Source organism: Barbatula barbatula (genome assembly GCF_947034865.1).
Source record: "Barbatula barbatula genome assembly, chromosome: 7".
Classification (NCBI taxonomy): domain Eukaryota; kingdom Metazoa; phylum Chordata; class Actinopteri; order Cypriniformes; family Nemacheilidae; genus Barbatula; species Barbatula barbatula.
The window spans coordinates 7,975,430-7,995,597 of NC_136770.1; the positions used below are offsets into that span (position 1 = coordinate 7,975,430).

At 37.9% G+C, this 20,168-nt stretch overlaps 1 protein-coding gene across 4 annotated transcripts; it reads right to left on the bottom strand.

The window, feature by feature from the left end:
* Positions 1 to 541: 541 nt before the first annotated feature.
* Positions 542 to 18,940, bottom strand: stk11ip (serine/threonine kinase 11 interacting protein). 4 transcript variants are annotated; one of them, XM_079460521.1, is made up of 26 exons: positions 18,807 to 18,940; positions 17,797 to 17,864; positions 17,229 to 17,431; positions 17,072 to 17,146; positions 16,889 to 16,984; positions 16,698 to 16,805; positions 16,345 to 16,416; positions 16,100 to 16,229; positions 15,450 to 15,553; positions 15,245 to 15,334; positions 13,842 to 13,877; positions 13,387 to 13,557; positions 13,169 to 13,250; positions 12,619 to 13,047; positions 12,213 to 12,415; positions 12,006 to 12,116; positions 10,448 to 10,616; positions 9,401 to 9,570; positions 8,984 to 9,302; positions 8,421 to 8,518; positions 7,659 to 7,756; positions 5,833 to 6,011; positions 4,560 to 4,644; positions 4,271 to 4,356; positions 3,346 to 3,554; positions 542 to 1,774 (listed from the first exon to the last, which is right to left on the bottom strand). In XM_079460521.1, exons 2-26 carry the CDS (start codon positions 17,861 to 17,863, stop codon positions 1,646 to 1,648), a joined length of 3,519 nt encoding a protein of 1,172 aa, XP_079316647.1. In that variant the 5' UTR covers position 17,864; positions 18,807 to 18,940; the 3' UTR covers positions 542 to 1,645. The 4 variants fall into 4 exon arrangements, 2 of the variants coding, with proteins under 2 accessions (XP_079316647.1, XP_079316648.1); XM_079460522.1 differs by having other exon boundaries at positions 693 to 1,774; positions 3,346 to 3,491; positions 18,807 to 18,934; XR_013786927.1 differs by having other exon boundaries at positions 697 to 1,774; positions 3,346 to 3,550; positions 18,807 to 18,934.
* Between the last annotated feature and the right edge of the window lie 1,228 nt (positions 18,941 to 20,168).

A 20,168-nucleotide genomic window follows, 5' to 3' on the forward strand; every position in this document is an offset into this window, starting at 1 on the left:
TATGGGCCTAACATGTCTATGTGAGTCCAGCTGTTGCCATGTCAAATAGAACATTTAAATGGTTGGTATTTGTAATTTGGCTTGTGTTTCTCTCCTCTTACTGGACCGTAATGGAGGAATATCAAAACTTGAAGACTGTCCTTACTGTATTACATTTTTTGTGTTTAATTTTCATCCTAGTCCTCTCTGTTATGGGATTATAGAGGGTATAAAGCGTGATATTTATATTAAAATGAACAAAATCCACAATGTTTAAATACAGAGGTTTTCTAAATGCCATTTACAGACTATTTTGGTGTCACATTGACCTCATGGTCCACCTTGTCGTCTTATACAACAGGGTGGACATTACAACCTTATTTTCAATGTTGAGATTTTACTCCGTTCCAAAAGTCTCAATAATATTGTTTTAAAACAGGTGTTACATTTATGTTCTTGGAAAAGCAGGCTTTTCATTTAGACATTTTTTAAGAAATAAAACAATCACACTACATTAAAGGACACATTGTCTGTTAAAGCAAGAATAATTATCAAGCCAATAGTATTACTTGTCTTCATGTATTTGTTTTTAACAAGGTGGACATTTCTTACCATGTACATGGCAACTTAACCTTTGTATGAAGAGAACAGACATGAGCCAATGTTATTGGCACTTTAATGGGTGTGTATCGGAAGTAACTTCGGAACGGTTTCATTGTGACAAGTTATAAGATATTTATTATTCCTACAAAAATATCACATTTGTAATTCCCTTTGAGACTATTACAAAGACGAATAAATTAATAATAAATACATTTAGAATGAACGTGTGCTTTTTTAATGGTAACACTTTGTACTAATAAAATCAAGCTGTAGTTTTAAAGCACTTACAAACAAAAGTGCATAAAGTCTGAGTCACACAAATGACTTGGCACAGAAATCTTGCTATATGTTTCTTTCAGTGGTTTTAACTTCTAAACAATTTTGTCATCAGAGTTATTTTAGTTTTTTCTGCTTGATTATTATTCTGCAGTCCATAACTCCCTTTTACTATCACTCAGTGCTGGAATATAATTATTTGTATCTATCAGTTCAAGTAGATACAGTCCATGTTCATCACCAATAATCATGTGTACCCATTTCAAGTTTTTCAAGAACAAAGTATTAAGGTGTGGGATGATATTTTAGGTCAGTGACATGTCTTAGCAACTAACCTGGCACACCACCAACACCCTAGTTAACCCGTAGTTATCCCAGATGAACTTGACCAAAAAGCTTTAGGAACCTTTCTGGGAGAACTGCAAACGCTCCGACCCTGAGAACAAAATACACCTTAATTCCCACATTCATACCTCAAACAGACTTAACTAGCCATGCGCAGGCAATTGATGTATTTCTGTATAAGAAGAGCCGTCGGACTGTATCTTGATGTACAGCCAACAAGGCACTCTTGCACAGCGTTGTCACTACATGAACCTTACTTGAAGGAGACAACATTTTAGACATTCACACGAATAACTAAGAGATAGTAACTTGTAAGGACAGAATGAAGACAGACGACCACATTTACAAAAACACAGTCAGACACAGTTTGTGAGCAGGTTCATCATTTGATCAGGCAGGAATCTTCATGATGTAAGGTAGATGTGTTTCTCTCACACGAAGGCTAATGCTTGATAGTTGCCAGTTTAACTCCAAACATGGCTTCCCATTGATTTCTTATCCAGTCCACAAAGTCTTGCAATAGCTTGGAATCTTCTGCATGTAGAGACCATGTCTTTTCTGTCTTGACCATCTGTCAAAAACAAAAAAAGAATACAGATTTACTAAACAGGGCAGATCAGCATGAGAACGCAATATCAGAAAAGCACTGATGGGAGTGGACATATCTGCGGGTGATATGGTGACAAGGTGCACATTAAAAATACAGGCGCAATATATCATTTTGATTACGCAATCTACCAAGAGCATGCAGTGCAAATAAGCGGATTTAACTAATTATTTTTGGGGGGCGTCAAATAATGGTGCAAATAGCAGTACATTTTGTAAGTGCAAATGTTAGTAAATCACATAGCGTGAATCATTTACATGCTCTCCCATAAGGACTATACATACACCTAGAAATGTAAATGCGATAAGGTGAGCTGCAAAAACAACTACTCCACACCTTTTCAGGTCTAATGTGTGTCTTTAGTAAATCCTGGCAGTAGTAGATTAATGCTTTAGAAGCTTTTAGTAAATCTGGCCATTTAAATCTAATAAACTCTTTAAATGTAATGTGAGATTTTTCTAGGAGGTTAGTTTTTTTGTGTAATATTTATAGTACTTTTATACAGTAGCTAAAGATCCAGTGATGTCTAATTTTGGAAAATGTATGTCCTTAGTCCATATTCAAATATATTATTAAACATTTATTAAAGATGTATGGGTGTCTCTTAGTTGTGTAACCTGAAGTTTAGCTATGAGAATAATTGAAAGAGGCTTACTTGGCAAAAAAAGCACAAAGCTTATTGAGTCAAAACCCAGGAAAACCACAAGACAACTAAACAAGAATAACTGAGAAAACTGTAAATGCATGTTTTATTACCTGAGAGCTTTTTCCTATTTCTGTGTATTTTTTGTATATTCAAATAAAACCCATATATCCTGATACTATGTAGCTAGCTTTATTTTTACCAAAACTGTGCCAAATAAACTGTATTAAAAATGCATTGTGTCTATTTTATACCATATACCTCATTATGGCATAATTCAACCCGAGAGGCCATTTAAAAAAAAATGTGTCCACCAGATAACACTTTGGCTACTTATGTACATTATTGAACCAAACACCATGTTGTCTTTAAAGCCAAGTTTTCGTTAAAGATCTAATATGTTCAGGCTTTACACAGAAAAAGTTGAAAACTATCCATTGGACAGCCTTTATTGCATTCTTATTGACATTTCTTCAAAACCAACCACCAACTTTATTTTTTAAATATCGATATCGAAGTGGCACACGCATCTGAAGAAGTTTAACCAGAGGAAATGATTTATGATTTATCGGCTATAATATTAATTTAAGACGATAAATTATAGCCGATAGGGAGATTATATTATGCATAGTTAATCTAGGCATTGTAAACTCCATATATTGTTATAGCAGGGAGGGGATGGGGTGGAGATACACATAGGCACAGTCTTCTCCTGTCAGGGATTTATAAAGCGAATTATGCCCAGGTTCTGGTTTTATAAATCTGAAAACTTTTGTGTGAACGCAAAATCTTCCTTTTGTGTGTGTGCACATTCTAAGGATAAAATAAATCTATGCAAAGTTTTTTTTAAATGAGACCCCTGATCATGTGTTGGAAAGATGCATTCACACACCTCATCATAAAGTTTGAGGTCCAGTCGGCACGGATCTGACGAGAACAGATGAACTGAACTGACACAGCTGATTGGCTGAGTTTCCTGAACGGTCACCTGTCCACTACTTGTTTGTCCTTCTGGTTGGCTTTTGCTCCACTGGTGGTCTTCATCGAGGAGAAAAAGCATTTCCTTGGTGGCTAGTACACTAACAGAGTCCAAAGAGCTATCTGAGATAAACAAAAAACAATGCTTTCTTTAATAGCTTTGAATACCTTGATTCTACATTACAACACCAGTAGTTATTTAAAACACAAGGCATAACTCAAGAAACTGAGGGAAAAATACAGGGCACGTCAGGCTGCCAACTGGGTGCTGGGGCTCTTTAAAGTTGAACTAGCCATTCACAGTTGGACCACTCTTTCAAGAAAAATCTATTTTGGTCTAATAATAACAAAAAGACCCTAACACAGTGGTTCTCAAACTGGGGGCCGTGGCCCTCTGGGGGGCTCCCCAAGATGGATTGAGGATTTTAATGGCATTTTTTGAAATATAGAAATTTACAGAATTGAGAACAACTGCCCTAACATAAGCAAGCAAGGGTGGATCTAAACCAGGGCAGCTGTATTTTTTTACACTCATCTTAAGGAAGCTGATATGAATCACTGAAGAAAGACAGTCGGATTAGTTTGCTTATCCAGAACTTGATGGAACAGAAAATAACCTGAATTTCCTGAAGGTGAATGTCCCACCTTTGTTCTCACACTTCGTTCCGTCCAATACGTCTCCGTATATCTTAATGAATCAGGTCTTACCCATTTAGTCAATCTAGCGTAACCTACTGTGCTATTTCCCGTCATAGGCAAGTTATCACATGCTGTAGTCACTGGCTGGCTCCATCTTGGGTGTTACAGGTACTCTCAATCTCAAAACCCTGAACTCTTACCTTGTTGAAGGAATGCTAGGAGATACCGGAAGGGAGGATGGCTGTCTTCTTCATCACATGGTTGGGTTTCCTCACAGACTAGATGCCTATAGGATAGAGAGAGAGGAGGATACAATGTTAATACAAAACAAATAGCAGTAATAATAAGGTTGTAAAATTGGGTTGATGCATTGGGCGTATGTTGCATATCCATAACAACAATCAAATATAGCGACACATTGATAACCAATCTCATTGGTTCTTGCGTATCCTAAGGGAGAGAAAGCAAAAGAAAGAATGCGAGACATACCAGAGGTGATGTTGTGGGTTGAGCCGGGTGGTAGAGATGCCCTTCAGTTTGCTGTCAGACTTAGGAGCCAATTCCCTTGCAATGTCTGCACAAAAGAAGTGATACGATGTGATTTGCAGAATCTCTTCACTTTAATTATTTGATTACTCATTACATTTTGTTTTGCACTATTATTCTCAGAATTGAATGGACCGCCCAACTAAAGACTTTAAAATACTTAAATGAATGAGAATCTCATTAAAAGTGCTTTAGAGAGTTTAAAGGAAAGTAGAAAAGATCAACAAGGTAATGAGTCATGAATTCGCTTTCATGGAGACAGCAGAGTACTTATCACAAGGTACTGTAGAAGTTCACAAAGAATGACACCTGGCAATAAGACGTGGTCATTTTCATTCAGACGGCTTTTCAAATTACAGGGACAGCAAACAAAAGAATGGTGCTGTGTTTTGTGTTAAAGGAATGGATCACCCAAAAATTTTAATTCTGTCATAATTTACTCATCCTCTTGTCATTTCAAACCTATATGTCTTTCATCTGCAGAACACAAAAGAAGATATTCTGAAGAAACTTGGTAACCGAAGAGCACAGGCACCCATTCACTTCTGTAGTATAGACTATGGACACAAAATGGCCCAGTTAACAAAGTTCTTCAAAAGATCATCTTTTGTGTTCTGTGAAAGAAAGTAATACAGGTTTGAAATGACAAGAGGGCGAGTAAATGATGAAAGAGTTTTCATTTTTAGGTGAACTATTTACTATTATGATACCAATTACTATTATGTCACAATTTAATATTATGATAGAAAGAAATCTTAATGCATTCTAACACGAAACAAACTTTTAGTTTAATGTTTGAAGTTTTAATTTTGTTGTTCAAGTTTTGCAATTCTCCCTGGAGAATTTTTCCATTCTTTAAAAAAATTCAGGTCAATGTTTGTTTTGCTCCTGTGGTATCCTTTTGCAAAACATGATCCTCGGTTTTGTCACTGTATGTGGTGAAACATAACAACAAACAGGTTGAATTCTGTTGAATCTTGAAACCAACATGTTAAAGAAGCAGCATTTCAAGTGAAGGTGATAAACACAGGTCTAAGTGAAAACATTTGAGTAAAAAAATTACAGTATGTTTGCAAACCATAAGACTAAAATAACTTATGTTTGAAAGGTCAAAAGTTGCAGCATCCATGTTGCAGGACATATTGACAAAAATATATTGTGTTATGGCTAATGTGTCTTTAAATTAATAGTAATAATAAAGAATTACAGAACTTGCCTGTAAGTTTGTTGAAAAAGGATTTGCATCGGGCACTGTTCCGTACCAGCAGAGTGTATGCTGCTGCCCCCTCTTCAAACTCCAGATGGATGCTCTGAGAGCCAAGACCAACTTCCAAATAACTGAGCTCACACAATCGATGGCTTTCTCTTTTCCGCAGCCAGTCTGAGGGTTGCCCTCTGCAACATAAATAAGTGACAGTGTACGTATGTTAGATTAGGAGTGAAAGACAAAAGAGGTTAGTCAAGAATGATCCCAGGGTTTGCATATAACTGTGTATTTAATAAAGTTTTATGTATTTGAGGTGATTAACACCAACCAAAACAATGCCTGACTATAATGCTTTCATTTCATTGAATTGATTGCTGTTAAACCTCATTTTGGCACTTTATTGTCCATCTTCCTAAGGTCTCAACTTGTGATGCTTTTCAGATAGTATTGAAGCTAGGACCCATTAAACTATCATTTAAATGCGTTTTAAGGGGTGATTTAACAGTGTTTCATGCATTCAGACTTATTTAAAATGTTAAACACACCGTCTTCTCACGCTTGACATGGTCAACTTGACAAAAAATGAGTTGGGCGTATTAGGCCGTGTTCAGACTTCAAAAGTTGACAAAGGCGTTTTTTTGGTTACAAAAAGGAACCGAACGCCATGACTTCGGAGGCAGCTTCTGTGCAGGAAGGCAGCCCAGAGAAACAGATTCTAAATAAGAAATGAGGTTCTATTAAAACAAAGAGCGCCTTTGCAATAATTAATCACATATGTAAAAACTACAACACTAATTTCTCGCTAGAAATGTAATCAGAAGTTGTTGAAAGTCGGAAAACTGTGCCCATTAACTAGATGTGCAAGGCAAGCAGGTATGTTTTTGGGGTTGTTATGGACAATTACAAATGTGACCATGCACTGTTGTGCGGTGGATTTCATCGAATTTTGGAATGAATAGAGTCAGTGTTTCTTTAATATCGAGGCTCTGTGGTTTCTTATATGATTGTTAGGCCTGTTGTTGGTAGAAAATGTGCCTGAAAAAGACACGGTATCCGCTCTCTTCCTGTGCATTCAAAATTAACTGGAGTGTTCAGAACAGGCTCGTCCTAGTCGTCACCCTGACATGACAGTGTGTAGGCTATAGTTAATTAACCTATAATGTAAATGACTGTAAGAGGTAAGAGCTTTCTAGTATCGCGGCTGTCATCAGCAGCACCTTGCATCGCCCAATCAGCGGATGGTGGGCAGGTGTGGTTTTGAAAATTGGTCAAAAGCGTTGGTGCGGATGGATGGCGGACGGATAATGAGTTTTGTGATGTGGTTGCGGATGAAATAATAGCCCATCCAGACATCTCTAGTCTCTGTCATTGCTTAGTTGTAAAAAGCAGCTTAACGCAAGGCGTTTATTTCAGGAAATTTTTCAACCTCAAAAGACGCTCTGAGCTGCAAAAAAAGACACTGGCATTTAAAAACACGGTTCACACCATAGAACTACGATGTAAAACAGATGTTAGCAGCTTCAAAAAAGAAGTCAAGTCTGAACACGGCCCAAGACAAGGCGAAAGAAATTGCCCGCCCAGGCGTCAACCGACGAACGATAGGAAGACCTGCCTACCATCAAGATTGGCTGCACTGTGGCCCTGCAGATGGAGCAGCCCCAGCGCTAAAAGATGCCGGACATGAACCGCACGCAGTAAGTGAAACAAAGTCATATGTGTTTGTTTTGTTAGCAATACGTGCATAATGTAAACAACACAAACTTATAGTGAATCAATGCGATGATGTGTTTTGTGCTTGTGATTTAGTTCCAAAAAAGAATTGAGCAATGGCGTACCGGGACTTTGAGGTGATTTCTAAGATGTAGATGTACTGGTCAGACACAACCATGAGAGACTGGAACTCTGATGGATCTCCAAACTTCACGATGGACATCTGAAATCAAGTAAAAACACACAAGCTTATAAAACCAATTCCGCCATCTCAAAGATGACCAGTTTCTTTAATGTGACAGTGACATTCTGTTATCATTTACATCCCCTCTTGTCATTTTAAACCTGTTTGACATTCTTCACATCAAAATAAGATATTTCGAAGTTGTTAACGGGCCACCATTCACTTGCATTTGTTTTGTGTCCATTCAAAATAAAATGAATGGTGTTCGGTGACCAACTTTCTTCAAAATATCTTATTTTGTGTTCTGGGGTAGGAAGTCATTAAGGTTTGAAATCACAAGAGGATGAGTAAATGATGACAGAATTTCAATTTTGGGGGTGAGCTATCACTTTACGTATGTTTGGGAAAAATGACAAAATATCACAAATGTAAAGGTGCTGGGGTTCATTAAAGGCTCGATTTTAGTCTTTGAATGTTTTCAACCCTTTAACAAAACTTTAACTAAACAAACAGAACAAAAACCTGGTGGGGAGTGCATTAAAACAACTATTCTGCTGCAGGCTTGATTTGTATATTCCATCTTAGGGCCCCAAGTTTGAGAACCACTACTTTAGACTTTTGACCATGCTTTTTTCCAGGTAGACATCCTCTTCATATGGATCTAAGTTTTTCAGAGGTAATGTTCAAGAACAGGTCCTCTTGCCTTTAAAAAGCAGCGAAGCTCCTCTTCGCCCTCAAACACTTCAACATCCAGAAAAAGCTGGAGCCGATGGTCCACTGCCTCTGACATGTCAAACAGAGCTGAAATGAAATACAGTCAAAATGCTCTGTGACAAAGGTTGAGGCTACCATACTCTGTTTAGCAGAACAACGAAATCTGTACAGGGTTGGAACAATCTGAGGGTGAGTAAATGACGACAGAATTTTCATTTTTGGGTAAACAATCCCTTTAAAGTAAAGTACTCACCCTCATGCCATCCCAGATGTATATGACTTCTATTGTTTCATTAGTCAAATAAAAGTCTGAGCTTATTTAGAAGCTCATACAGCGTAATTACAGTTAATATCTCAGTGTATCTCATCATGAATGAGTATGAAAGCTAGTCATGATACATGCGAGAATCGACAACATTTTAAGTTATTTGAATTTGGCTCTCTGATATGGTTGTTTACATTGATCACTAAATAAGCTCAAATTATGAATTGCTTTCTATTATCAATGGACAGTATCAGTCAGAACACATAGAATCAAGGTAGGCCACTCACCATGATCGGATCCTTCTGTGTGCTTTGACGAATGTTGGTCCTGATGTTTCTGATAGCTGATAGATCTCTCAGCCACACACCCATTAGGCCCTTCAGAAGTACACTGTACCCGTCCATCAATTCCGTTGAAGCTGATTGGTAGAGAGGTGCTCTGTTCTGCCCGTGCCTCACTCTGATTGGTCAAAGAACTGGACATGAGGTTTTGAGCTGTATAGTAGAAATCTGCATCTCCCAGTGTTTCCCTTTCAGAGCCTCCTGAAGACTGGGTCAAAAGGAGAGGGCTGCCATGGGATAGCACAGTCTGTCCAGGGACCAGTAACTGGAGGGATAAGGATATAAATGAAAAATGTGTTATAAAATCAGTCATGAACATTTCAAATCAAACAGAGTTACTAGTTTGTTTTAAAAAACAAAGACCTCATTGTGCCGAGGACAGACAGGTGTGTCTGTATCATCAAAAATGAAGTATTGCCCGCCATTCTGGTCAAGTGGACAGTGAACTGGTGTACTAGTGGAGGGAGCTGCGGATTGGATGGCCAACTGAACCACATGATCGCTTTTGCACTCGGAGCAAATAAAGGTACAACCTGTAGATTCAAAACAAAACTATCATAATTCTAAATGTGACAACGAAATAAGCACACTTTTGGGACAATCTAATACAATTTAGGTTTAAAAAAGTCCCAAATAACAACTAAAAAGAAAATCCTCATAAGAGCAAGTGTTTTACATATTTTCTTTCCTCTAGATTTATTTGAAGCCCTCTTGTGCTTTTAAAATAAACACCTTCCCTCATCTCTGCCCCCATGCAGAACAAGTTATGTGCTTGGGCCAAATGATCGGCAGGAAACCAAGCAAACAGACTAAAACCAGCTGAACAAATGTCCCAGAACCTCAAGCTTGCGTGTCAACGCATGTTTTAAAACTGTTCAGTGCTGGAGAGCAGAAGGATGAACTAAGTGTCAAACCAATGATCAAAAAGCCAGAAGGACATGAAAGTAAAAAACGAAACTTCAATGGGTTATGACGAAAATCCATCATTTGATACATTTATCACACATCAATAAAAATGTATCAAAATCCCTCACACCCAGTTCCAGGCAACTATTCATGGTATTCTTTAATAGTGCATTTAATCCAGGTTATGTCATGTTCCAACTAGACGATCCCATGCTAAGAGTGATTCATGCTTAAGTTTGGACTAAACTGGCCGAAACCTGTGATGGAAAAAAGATCAGGACCAACCAATGAGCTGCCATTCTCGCGGCACATCAGAGAGCTATGTAAAAAATGCAAAGGTTGCTGGAGGTAAGCACAGCAATTTCTGTAACCATGGAGGGGGGCGGTTATTGCACACATGTTTGTACTGCTCCCTGAAATGTTGTGCCTGGAGCAAAATCTGCCTATTCTCCTAAGGCCAAGAAAATCTCCCTGCTCATTATCTTTACAGCTTTAAGTCCTTACTATCATTTCTTGGTTCATCCAGGTGGTGCAAACTGACTTCTGACTCAGTGACAGGCTGGCAGAACTCCGTCTGACACTTCAGGCACTGCAGCCGAACCGTCTCTGGACTGTCACCGTACGCCTGCTCCATGTTCTCCTCAGCGACTTTCGAGAGAACCTCGGCTAATACCTGAGGAGTCAGGATTCTGAATTAAGCAAAACCGTCAAACAACAGGATTTACATGTTAATTTGGTCATATTTAGTCATAGGTGATGGGTGGCATGTTTTAATAAATGTGCCTTTATTTTCTACTCCGTTATTCTGGTTCCCATATGCTGCTTGAATTGAGCACAGGGGGAAAGAAACTGAAAAATGACACATTTAGCAATGCGTTTTAAATAAATTAATGAAAACCCCAGAAATGTTTTCCCGAACTGCAAGTTTCTGTGCTGTAACAATAACTGCGGTAACTACATTTTATACAGTCACAATGGTTTCCATAACAGATGTTTGTAAGGGTTACAATGACAGGAATTATGTGATAATTTAGTAGATCTAAACTAGATACAGTATATTTTTCTTACTGATTGCAGAAATATTTCTTTACATCTTTAATTTAGTGATGCACGTTAGTGTACATGTAAAATATGTTTTGCAAATTCTAAGAAATGGCTTTGTCCTGTTAGAGCGGGGTCCTTGACACAAAATGTACTGGGCAAACATTTTAATGTTAGTTAGTTGGCACAAGTTCTTCAAACTGAATGACAGAAGACTAAAAAAGTTCTTCTGCAACATTTAGATAGTATATCTATATCTATATTTATCCTATAGGCCTATATTAAAGGGTGCCAAACAGTAAATAATTTTATATAATCTGTCAGAAAATATAAATGTAAGACTGAATATATAGTTAAAATTCCTGAATATTTAAATGTTAATCCAAATATATAGTTATAAATCAGAATATATTAATGTAAGTCTGAATATATAGTTATAAATCCTGAATATACAGTATAAATGTAAATCTGAATATTTAAATGTAAACGCTCAGTAAATACGTAAATCTATATTTTATGTTGTGGTATGTTAAATGTCTTTTAAAACATTTATAGTAGCCGGTACAGCATTTACAGAATAATGGTGATTTGTTGAAATTTCAAAAAGATTTCACCATTATTTGTGGGTGCAAAAGTGATATTTACATATTTATGCATTTGGCAGACGCTTTTATCCAATGTTACTTTCATTGAATTATACTATACATTTTCCATACATTTATACATCAGATTTTTGAACCAGAAAGAACTGTTGTATAATAGGCCATAAAAGATTTAAGCTTTGTATGTGATACATTGGCAAACAGGCAAAAAATAATCACATATGATATTGAGGAACAGAAAACAACAACACAACTACGCAATTCTGCACCAGACTGAACAAATTTGAACAAAATGTATTTATTAGGAAAATGGACAAAATTATATTAAAACACACCACAACCCATACTTAAAAACAACTGCATTAGGAAAAAGTCTCCAAACATTGCCTGAATGTCACATGATAAGTATTCCTGCTGACCTGTAATTCCTCCTGTGGCTTGTCATCCAGCATTATATAGCAACGTTTTTGTCTCTCACGGCTGATGTACCGGAAGTGGAGCTCCAAGCCTGGATGAGTCATCTTCTTATTCTAAGAGAGTCAAAGAGATAGACTTGAAACAACGATGCTCCATAATGATGATAATCATCTTACAGCTCCTTATAAACAGAAAATAAGTAATCTGACCTTCAAGATGCAGGTGACCTGAGTGGCCACAACCTTTTGCAAGCTGTCTAGATCCACTCGTGTTTTAACACACCCCTGGTGCATGTCTACCTCCAGCAGGTGGCACTGGCGCACTCGCAGGAATACCGGCTCAGAGACCCTTTTCTCATCCGTCTCCACATCCTCTAATAGTAGCCCAACCAGCACCGGCCTACAAAAATCCACTGTTGAAAAAAATGACAACTCTTTCCATTCTTATATACTGTGTAAACTGTATAAAACCTTAGATTGGGTACATTGGTTGGTGCACATCATACATTCAGAGTCACTCTGAACTTGTTTTAAATAGAACCAGAGCATTTAAGAAAATGTATCAGTGCATCACAACATAACACAATACTGCACACTTAGAATGGAGTAGACAGACCTTCCCTGTCGTCGTCTTCCTGATCTTGTGGCGGTTGAGGGTCAGTGCAGGCCTCAGATGGAGTCTGAGTGTTTCCTAGACTTGTCTCCAGAGTCGATTCGGTGTTCAGGGGACTTTGGCCTGTCCACTGCAGGGTGGACTCTGTGTCAGGCTGCAGGTCTGTGCTCTCCATCTCTGTATTGTCCTCTTGCTCTTTTAGTTCGGAGGACAGCAGTGGCGGGGGGAGAAACTCCAGATTTTTTGGAGGTGTGTTAGTTGGTGGGGTACAGCAGTCGGCATTCACTTGAATGGTAACTTTGTCTACTTTTGGGAAAGCTGGGTGGATTGGAGTATCATCAAGGTGATGCTGGTAACGTAGCCAGTCCTCTCCCAGCTGTTCTCGAAAGCTGTCCATTCTCTCAATGTCCTTCTGATGGGGTAGGATGATATCTACAAAGAACAAATCAACATATGGGACACCCAAATTACATACAGTGGACATAATTTTCACGGTACACCATTTCATTTGTTTCTGACAGAACTTATGTGTAACGGTTTGATCAGCACCCACCCTGCACAGCAGACCGTCCCGTAAGCTCATGGTCCGTGTCACTAGGCTCTGAAATGCTGGCTCGCCTTACTTTCACTTTGTTCTGCAAATGCAAAAACAAACCACTTTACATCCAAAATTAACTGTTAATTGAATTTAACTACAAAACATGCTACTTATTAAACATTTTATCATCGGATCAAAAAGCCTACAAAACAAAAAATCTGAAACAAACTCACTTTGTGTTTTCTCTTTCGGCCATGGGTCACTCCTGATATGCTTGCAGTCACACTGTCAGTCATGTCTCCGCCTCCACTGGACACTTCCAAACCGCCCTGATCAGGTGCCTTACCATGTTGTTGAGAAGTTAAGGAAATCTGACCAACCGATGGTCTAGATTTAGGGAAGACCTAAAAACGAGTGATATGTCAAATGCAAGAGATAACTAACATGCATCAGTTTCTCAGACTTTTTAAAAATGTGACTATAAAGTATCGAATAAAAAAAGGTGAAGAGATGTTTAAAATGAGTCCCATCTCATATATTTAAATGTGATTCTTTAAATGAAATCACTTTGTGATGCTATAGTCTGCTTCTGCATAATAGCAGTAGATTTATTCAAAGCATGAATAACATGTAAAACAAAGAGGGCTGAACACTTTAGATGCCACAATAACAAACATTTAATACCCACCGCCAGCTCAGAAGATGACAGAGGGGTGCCGTCTAGCTGGAGATGAGATACAGACAGAAATGAATTAAGTTCAGCTTACAATTTTTCCAAGAACATTATTAGCAGAAGAGTAAAAATTACATGAAGCAAGCCTGACTGCAATCTACACAAATTTTCCTCAGATTTTTGCCCCTATTTGTTGCGACAATAGCTTTTCCAGGCAGAAAAGTGTTTATGATATTTTGTGTGTTCTCCTTAATTGAATACCAGATGTGTTGTTTTAACACATTTATTCCTTGGAGTGCAATACTCTGATATGACGATGAATCATAAAAAACATCCAATTTATTGAACTAGTTTAGAGACTCTGAACATTTGTAAACCTTATGAAAACATATGTCCCAAAACAATTTGGTTTATCTTATGCTTTGTTGTGTCAGCAGAACTAGACTAACTGATTTTAAAGCAAATTGGGCCCAAAGTTTCAATATTTTGTGTGGCCACCATTTTTTTTCAAGCACTGCCTTAACCCTCTTGGGCATGGAGTTCACCAGAGCTTCACAAGTTGCCACTGGAGTCCTCTTCCACTCCTCCATGACGACATCAGAGAGCTGGTGGATGGTAGAGACCTTGCACTGCTCCACCTTCCATTTGAGGATGCCCCACATATGCTCAATAGGGTTTAGGTCTGGAGTCATGCTTGGCCAGTCCATCACCTTTACCCTCAGCTTCTTTATGTCACAGTACATGTTGGCCTCCATGGTTCCCTCGATGAACTGTAGCTCCCTAGAACTCATGCAGCCCCAGACCATGACATTCCCACCACCACGCTTGACTGTAGGTAAGACACACTTGTCTTTGTACTCCTCACCTGGTTTCCGCCACACACGTTTGACACCATCTGAACCAAATAAGTTTATCTTGGTCTCATCAGACCGAAGACTAAGGACATAAGAAGCTGAGGGTAAAGGTGATGGACTGGCCAAGTATGTCTCCAGACCTAAACCCTATTGAGCATCTTTGGGGCATCCTCAAACGGAAGGTGGAGCAGTGCATGGTCTGTAAAATCTACCTGCCCCGTGATGTAGTCATCGAGGAGTGGAAGAGCACCCCAGTGGCAACCTGTGAAGCTCTGTGAAACTCCATGCCCAAGAGGGTTAAGGCAGTGCTGGAAAATAATGGTGGCCACACAAAATATTGAATATTGAAGCTCTACACTCACTACTTAACATTGTAGCAAAGTGTCATTTCTTCAGTGTTGTCAGAAGAAAAGATATAATAAAATATTGACTGAAATGTGAGAGGTGTACTTACTTCTGTGAGATACTGTAAATATTTGCCAAATCAGAATATAATTTCCCCCCAGTCGAGCAAGCCTTATTCTGGGCCTACTTTAAAGCCTCTCACTTCTTTCAAAGACTCACTTGTTTCAAAGTAGCTCGTGGAGAGAGGTGACAGACAGTAGATGTCCTGTGTGTCTTCTGAAAATACAATGGGTTTCCTTCCAAATTTAACTGAAAAAGAAGATTTTAAAATGTCTGAAAACTTGACATGTTGATTGGTCATCATCAAAAAGACTTCGACTGCATTTTTAGCACGTATCAAGTATCACTGTGTTCAGTATCTTACTGTGTTAAGATTATGAAGGAGAGATAGAGGTGCCAACTGAGAATGCTCCATAAAAAGATTATAAGCCAAGTCAAGAATTTGAAGAGATGACAACTGTTCAACTCCTGCATAAATAAAAAATGCAATGATTAGTAAAAAGTTAATAAAAATATTTCTTAGCCAATGTATGTAACAAGTATGTTACAAGTGTTACATCTGACAGCAACAGGCTAGAGCTGCATCATTTCCATCAAGAGCTTCGAGGTGTTAAAAGACAGCAAAATGTGTTAAAAGAATGTGTGAATGTGGTGACTGCTTTGACAAACTGCTACAGATAAACACCAATAAACGTCAAATTCTCATATGTCCCCTACATTTTTCATGTTAAGTTGTATGTACTTTCTCTTAAAATATTTATAAAAGAAATACACAGTCTGATGAACACTTTCAGCAGCACACTGAGAAAACTCAAGCACTAAAATTATTTTATGAAAATGTTACATTAAACAATCAGAGTGACAAACATGCACAATAACACAGAAAACGTATTAATAAAAGAGACAATAAAGACATTATGCAAATAATCTGATTTAATTTACAATTGAAGCGAAGCACAAGAATACAAACTGCAGGCTATAGTAAGCATTAAGTTGAATGGTCATAAAACTCACCATTAATAGTTTCCAATTCATTGTTTCTAATGATCAAGGTGGTGAGTTTGGCTTGTGCTCTCAGGCCCAGCACTGGTGTTTTCTGGAGGTTATTATAGGCCAAATTCAGATGCTCGAGTTCAGTAAGAGGCTTGATGAAGACAGAAGGGGAAATAAAACTCAGTTTGCATAATTTACTCTACAATATAATTATGAATCTTTAAAATGAAAACTCAAGGCTAATATAAAGTACACTGACAGCCAACCTTTAAGAACTCAGCACAGTCTTGGATCTTGTTGTGGCTTAAATCAAGCCACTTCAGGACGTTCATCAGACTCTAAATCAGTCAGAAAATCATTACATGCTGACTCCAATGATCAATAGTTAAATCAATTAATCCAAATTAATCGATTGCAAAGAGGATATTTGTGTTCATATAATGTGAGTGGGGTGTAAATGTATACACATACACATATAAACATACATGTATTAAGATGTAATAAATATTCCTTTATATGTGCATATACAGTAAATATACACCCCTCGCACACAAACAAATATTTCTGAATGGATGGATCGATTTGACATCAGCAGTTTAAAGTTGAAAGGATGTCTTACTAGTGACTTGTCGAGGCAGGAAATAGAATTGTAACTGAAACTGAGGGTATGAAGTTCTAACCAGGGCAATGCTGGACTGAGATCTCCGCCACACAGAGAGAGAAGCTCCTGTTACACAAACAAACATATTTTTTGCAAATATTTGACATTACCCTTAAATTACTGCGTCAGTGCTAATAGATGAAAAGTACCTCTAGTGAGTTGAGACTTTTTGAGCAAGTTAAGACTTCAAGATGAGAATACACTCCCCTCAGACCCTCCAGACAATGAGGGGGAATACGCTTAAGCTGAACACAGATAGAAAACTTTTAGCATCTTCGACTTTAAACTTTTGAATGATAGAATATATGTGGTAATAGCTTGTTCTGAAATACCTCTAAGTGCTTGAGGGACTTGAAGGGGAAGATTTTCACAACAGACTGCAGTTTGACACCAGGTGGATTGACAAGCTGTTTAACAGAAAACATGATTAGCTCATTGCAAAGACAGTTCACTGTATCAAACAGGTAGACTGTGATGTTAGAGCTGTACCTTCAGTGACACTGTCTTCTGCAGCATGTCAAAAAGGAATTGGACCTCCAGCAGGGAGGCGGTGTCTGCTGGGTGGGACGGCAGAGCCAGGAAACCATGCTGATGAGTGCGTGAGTGAAGGTGCTGCTCGAAGAGTCGTGTCAGGTGCTGTAAACATCCCACCTGCAGGGTGAGAGTACTAGAACCATCCAGCACAGAATCACCTTGAGAGAAAGCGACAAGAATCTTACTGTTAAATAAAAAAGTTCTCTATTTCATGACAATGGGCAATTCAAATTAAAAAAGCTTAATATCTGAAAGTTATATATTCAGAATGCTTAATATTTCCAGACTGGCATCAAGTTATTAAAATATGTTTTACTGACAATTGTATATAGAATACTATGGTGGAACAGTGGTTCCCAGACAACATGCTACAGAAAGTTCATGTGGATATGCTGTCTGCATAAACACTGCTTTAACTGAAGAACCAAAATCATCACAAAGGAAATTTAACAATAGAATATCTCGAAGGACTGTAAATAAACAACTAAATAATAATGTATTAAACTGAATTTTAGAACCATACCATTATTTCGCAGTAATGTGGCAAGTCTGTGTACAAGCGTTGACTGACAAGCCTGGGCGGATAACATCCTGAAAATGATAAACCACAATGTTTAAAAGTTTTTTTTCTGTCACATTGTTTCATTTCTCAGATCGCAGTTGAAATGTTTCAATATACTTGTAGTCCCTTGTGTACACCATAAAAGCAATTTCTTATCTTTTCCCACATCTAGGCATTAGTTCATTGCATTAGTCTGTGTGCATATTTTCTTTACATTTTACACTTTTATAGAGTCAGATCTAACCATGAATGCTTTTTCTTTAAGGTACTCAGATCCTTCAGGCATGAAACACACACACACCTCTAAGCTAGGATCTACAAGGATATCATCACCCCTGATGATGAAAAGAGTCCGTTTCAAGATCATACCAAAGCTTGTAAGAATATAGGGTAATGAAAGTCACTCTGAAACCATCAGGCAATGGTCAATGACCCCAAGGAGGGTGCATTCCTTAATCCAACTGAACAAGTTCTACTCAGCATTAAGGTTTAAGGTCTATAGGTCTATAGGAGAGATTATGAGACTTTGGGCATAATTCGTGGTGTGGTTCTGTTTGTACTACTCGATCACTGCTGTGAGAAGTGCATAAACTACTTTGCAAATGTTAAGGATAAGCACAACATATTTAATATACGTATATTATAATATACGGGAAATTATTCTTATCACAAATGCAAACAAACTATCGTAGTCTCCAAAAGAGGGCGGGTTTCCACATGTTTAACATCCTAACAGTACAGGCACTATGCTTTATTGCCTATGCTTTGCTTGTATCTGTGTTTGAAGACAAACTGTCGCATAATGCTTATAAACGTACTGCTCGTGACAATCACAACTGTTAACTCACTAAATGTTAAAGCACTGTTTTTGTTTGTAACACAACACAAGCGGCTCTTCCTGGTGCATCCAGCGCCATTAGTATTAGTGTTCTCATAAAATGAATGTTCAAATAAAATGTCTTAAAACATACCTTGTGTTTCAGAAAAAATGTAATCCGTAGGCAAAATAAACGACGTAAATGATATTCAAATATTCATCTCATTTCTGTCCCAATCACGTTTGTTGACAAAGTGGCCGTCATATGATCTTGCTTAAAATAAAGATACGGCGGCCTCAAGACACCAAACAAGTGAAAAACGTAACTAAGTGCGCCCTCGTGCGTTCATGTAGGGCATTGGAGAAATAATATGTCTCGTTGATTATAGAGCAAACTTAATTTTCAGTTTCTAAGTATATCTGTCCGATTTAGCTGGTCCCTGCACACTTACCTTACCTAAATGTGGCCTTACTTATCACAAGTTAATTAGCTTAGCGTAGTTCTGCAAAACCGTCATATATTGTAAATTCCATGATGTTATCAGATTGTCATTGCTCTAGTGTGGATGAACTGATTTGAAAACTTTTTCTATGCAAAAACATGTTCAAGACGTTTTTACTACACTAATACAAAAGTTTTGATATGTTGTACTCGTCTGAAAAACATGCATACAGACAGACAAACACAAAACACAATGTTTATTTATTTATTTACTCTGGAAAACGTTACCAAATCAATATTGGCAGAATTGGGAGAAATGCCATAACGTCAGAAGATTCGTGGTCTCACATGGAGGAGCTAATTGTGCTTTTTTTGTGGCTTTTGGCTCCTGTTACCCTGATATCACACGTAAACGATGTGTGCGTTTTCATCTGTAAGACATCTGGCAGATGCTGTCTGCTCATCTGCCCTCCATCTCTGAGACGTCTGCTGTCAGATGCCATATAGACCTCTAGATGTCTGTAAGATGTGTATGATTTAGAATGAACAGCTCTGATGTTAAGCAGATGTTTTTAAACAGCAGATGTTTTCCAGATCTCCAGATTTTTAGCAGACATTTTACAGATGTACCTGTGAAATCTGGGTATAGATTAAGGGCTGCACGAAAGAATACAACAACACAGCAAAGGCCTTCTTTTTTATTGCCTGTAATGTTACTGTTAACTACAACCTGTGGTCAGCTTGGGACGTTTCACTGGCAACTGCCTGCATCACTCCAATAATTTAGTATGGACTTTAAATCATCATTATCTTTAGTGTAATCATTGTTACAATGATCCAGTAATTGAATCATTTTCTAACTAAAACTTTAATTCATATAATAATTTATTCAACAAAACAGCATTTTCTGTATTATGCAACAAAATAGATTACATGTATATTTGAAATATGTTGCAAAGTACCCTGTCGCAGGAGGAAGTCCTCTTTTAGTGTTGAATTGTTTTATTCTCCCTCTTCTTCACAGTGGCGGTTAATGCACTTTATACACATCTTCTAAAAGGCGTCTTTAAAACA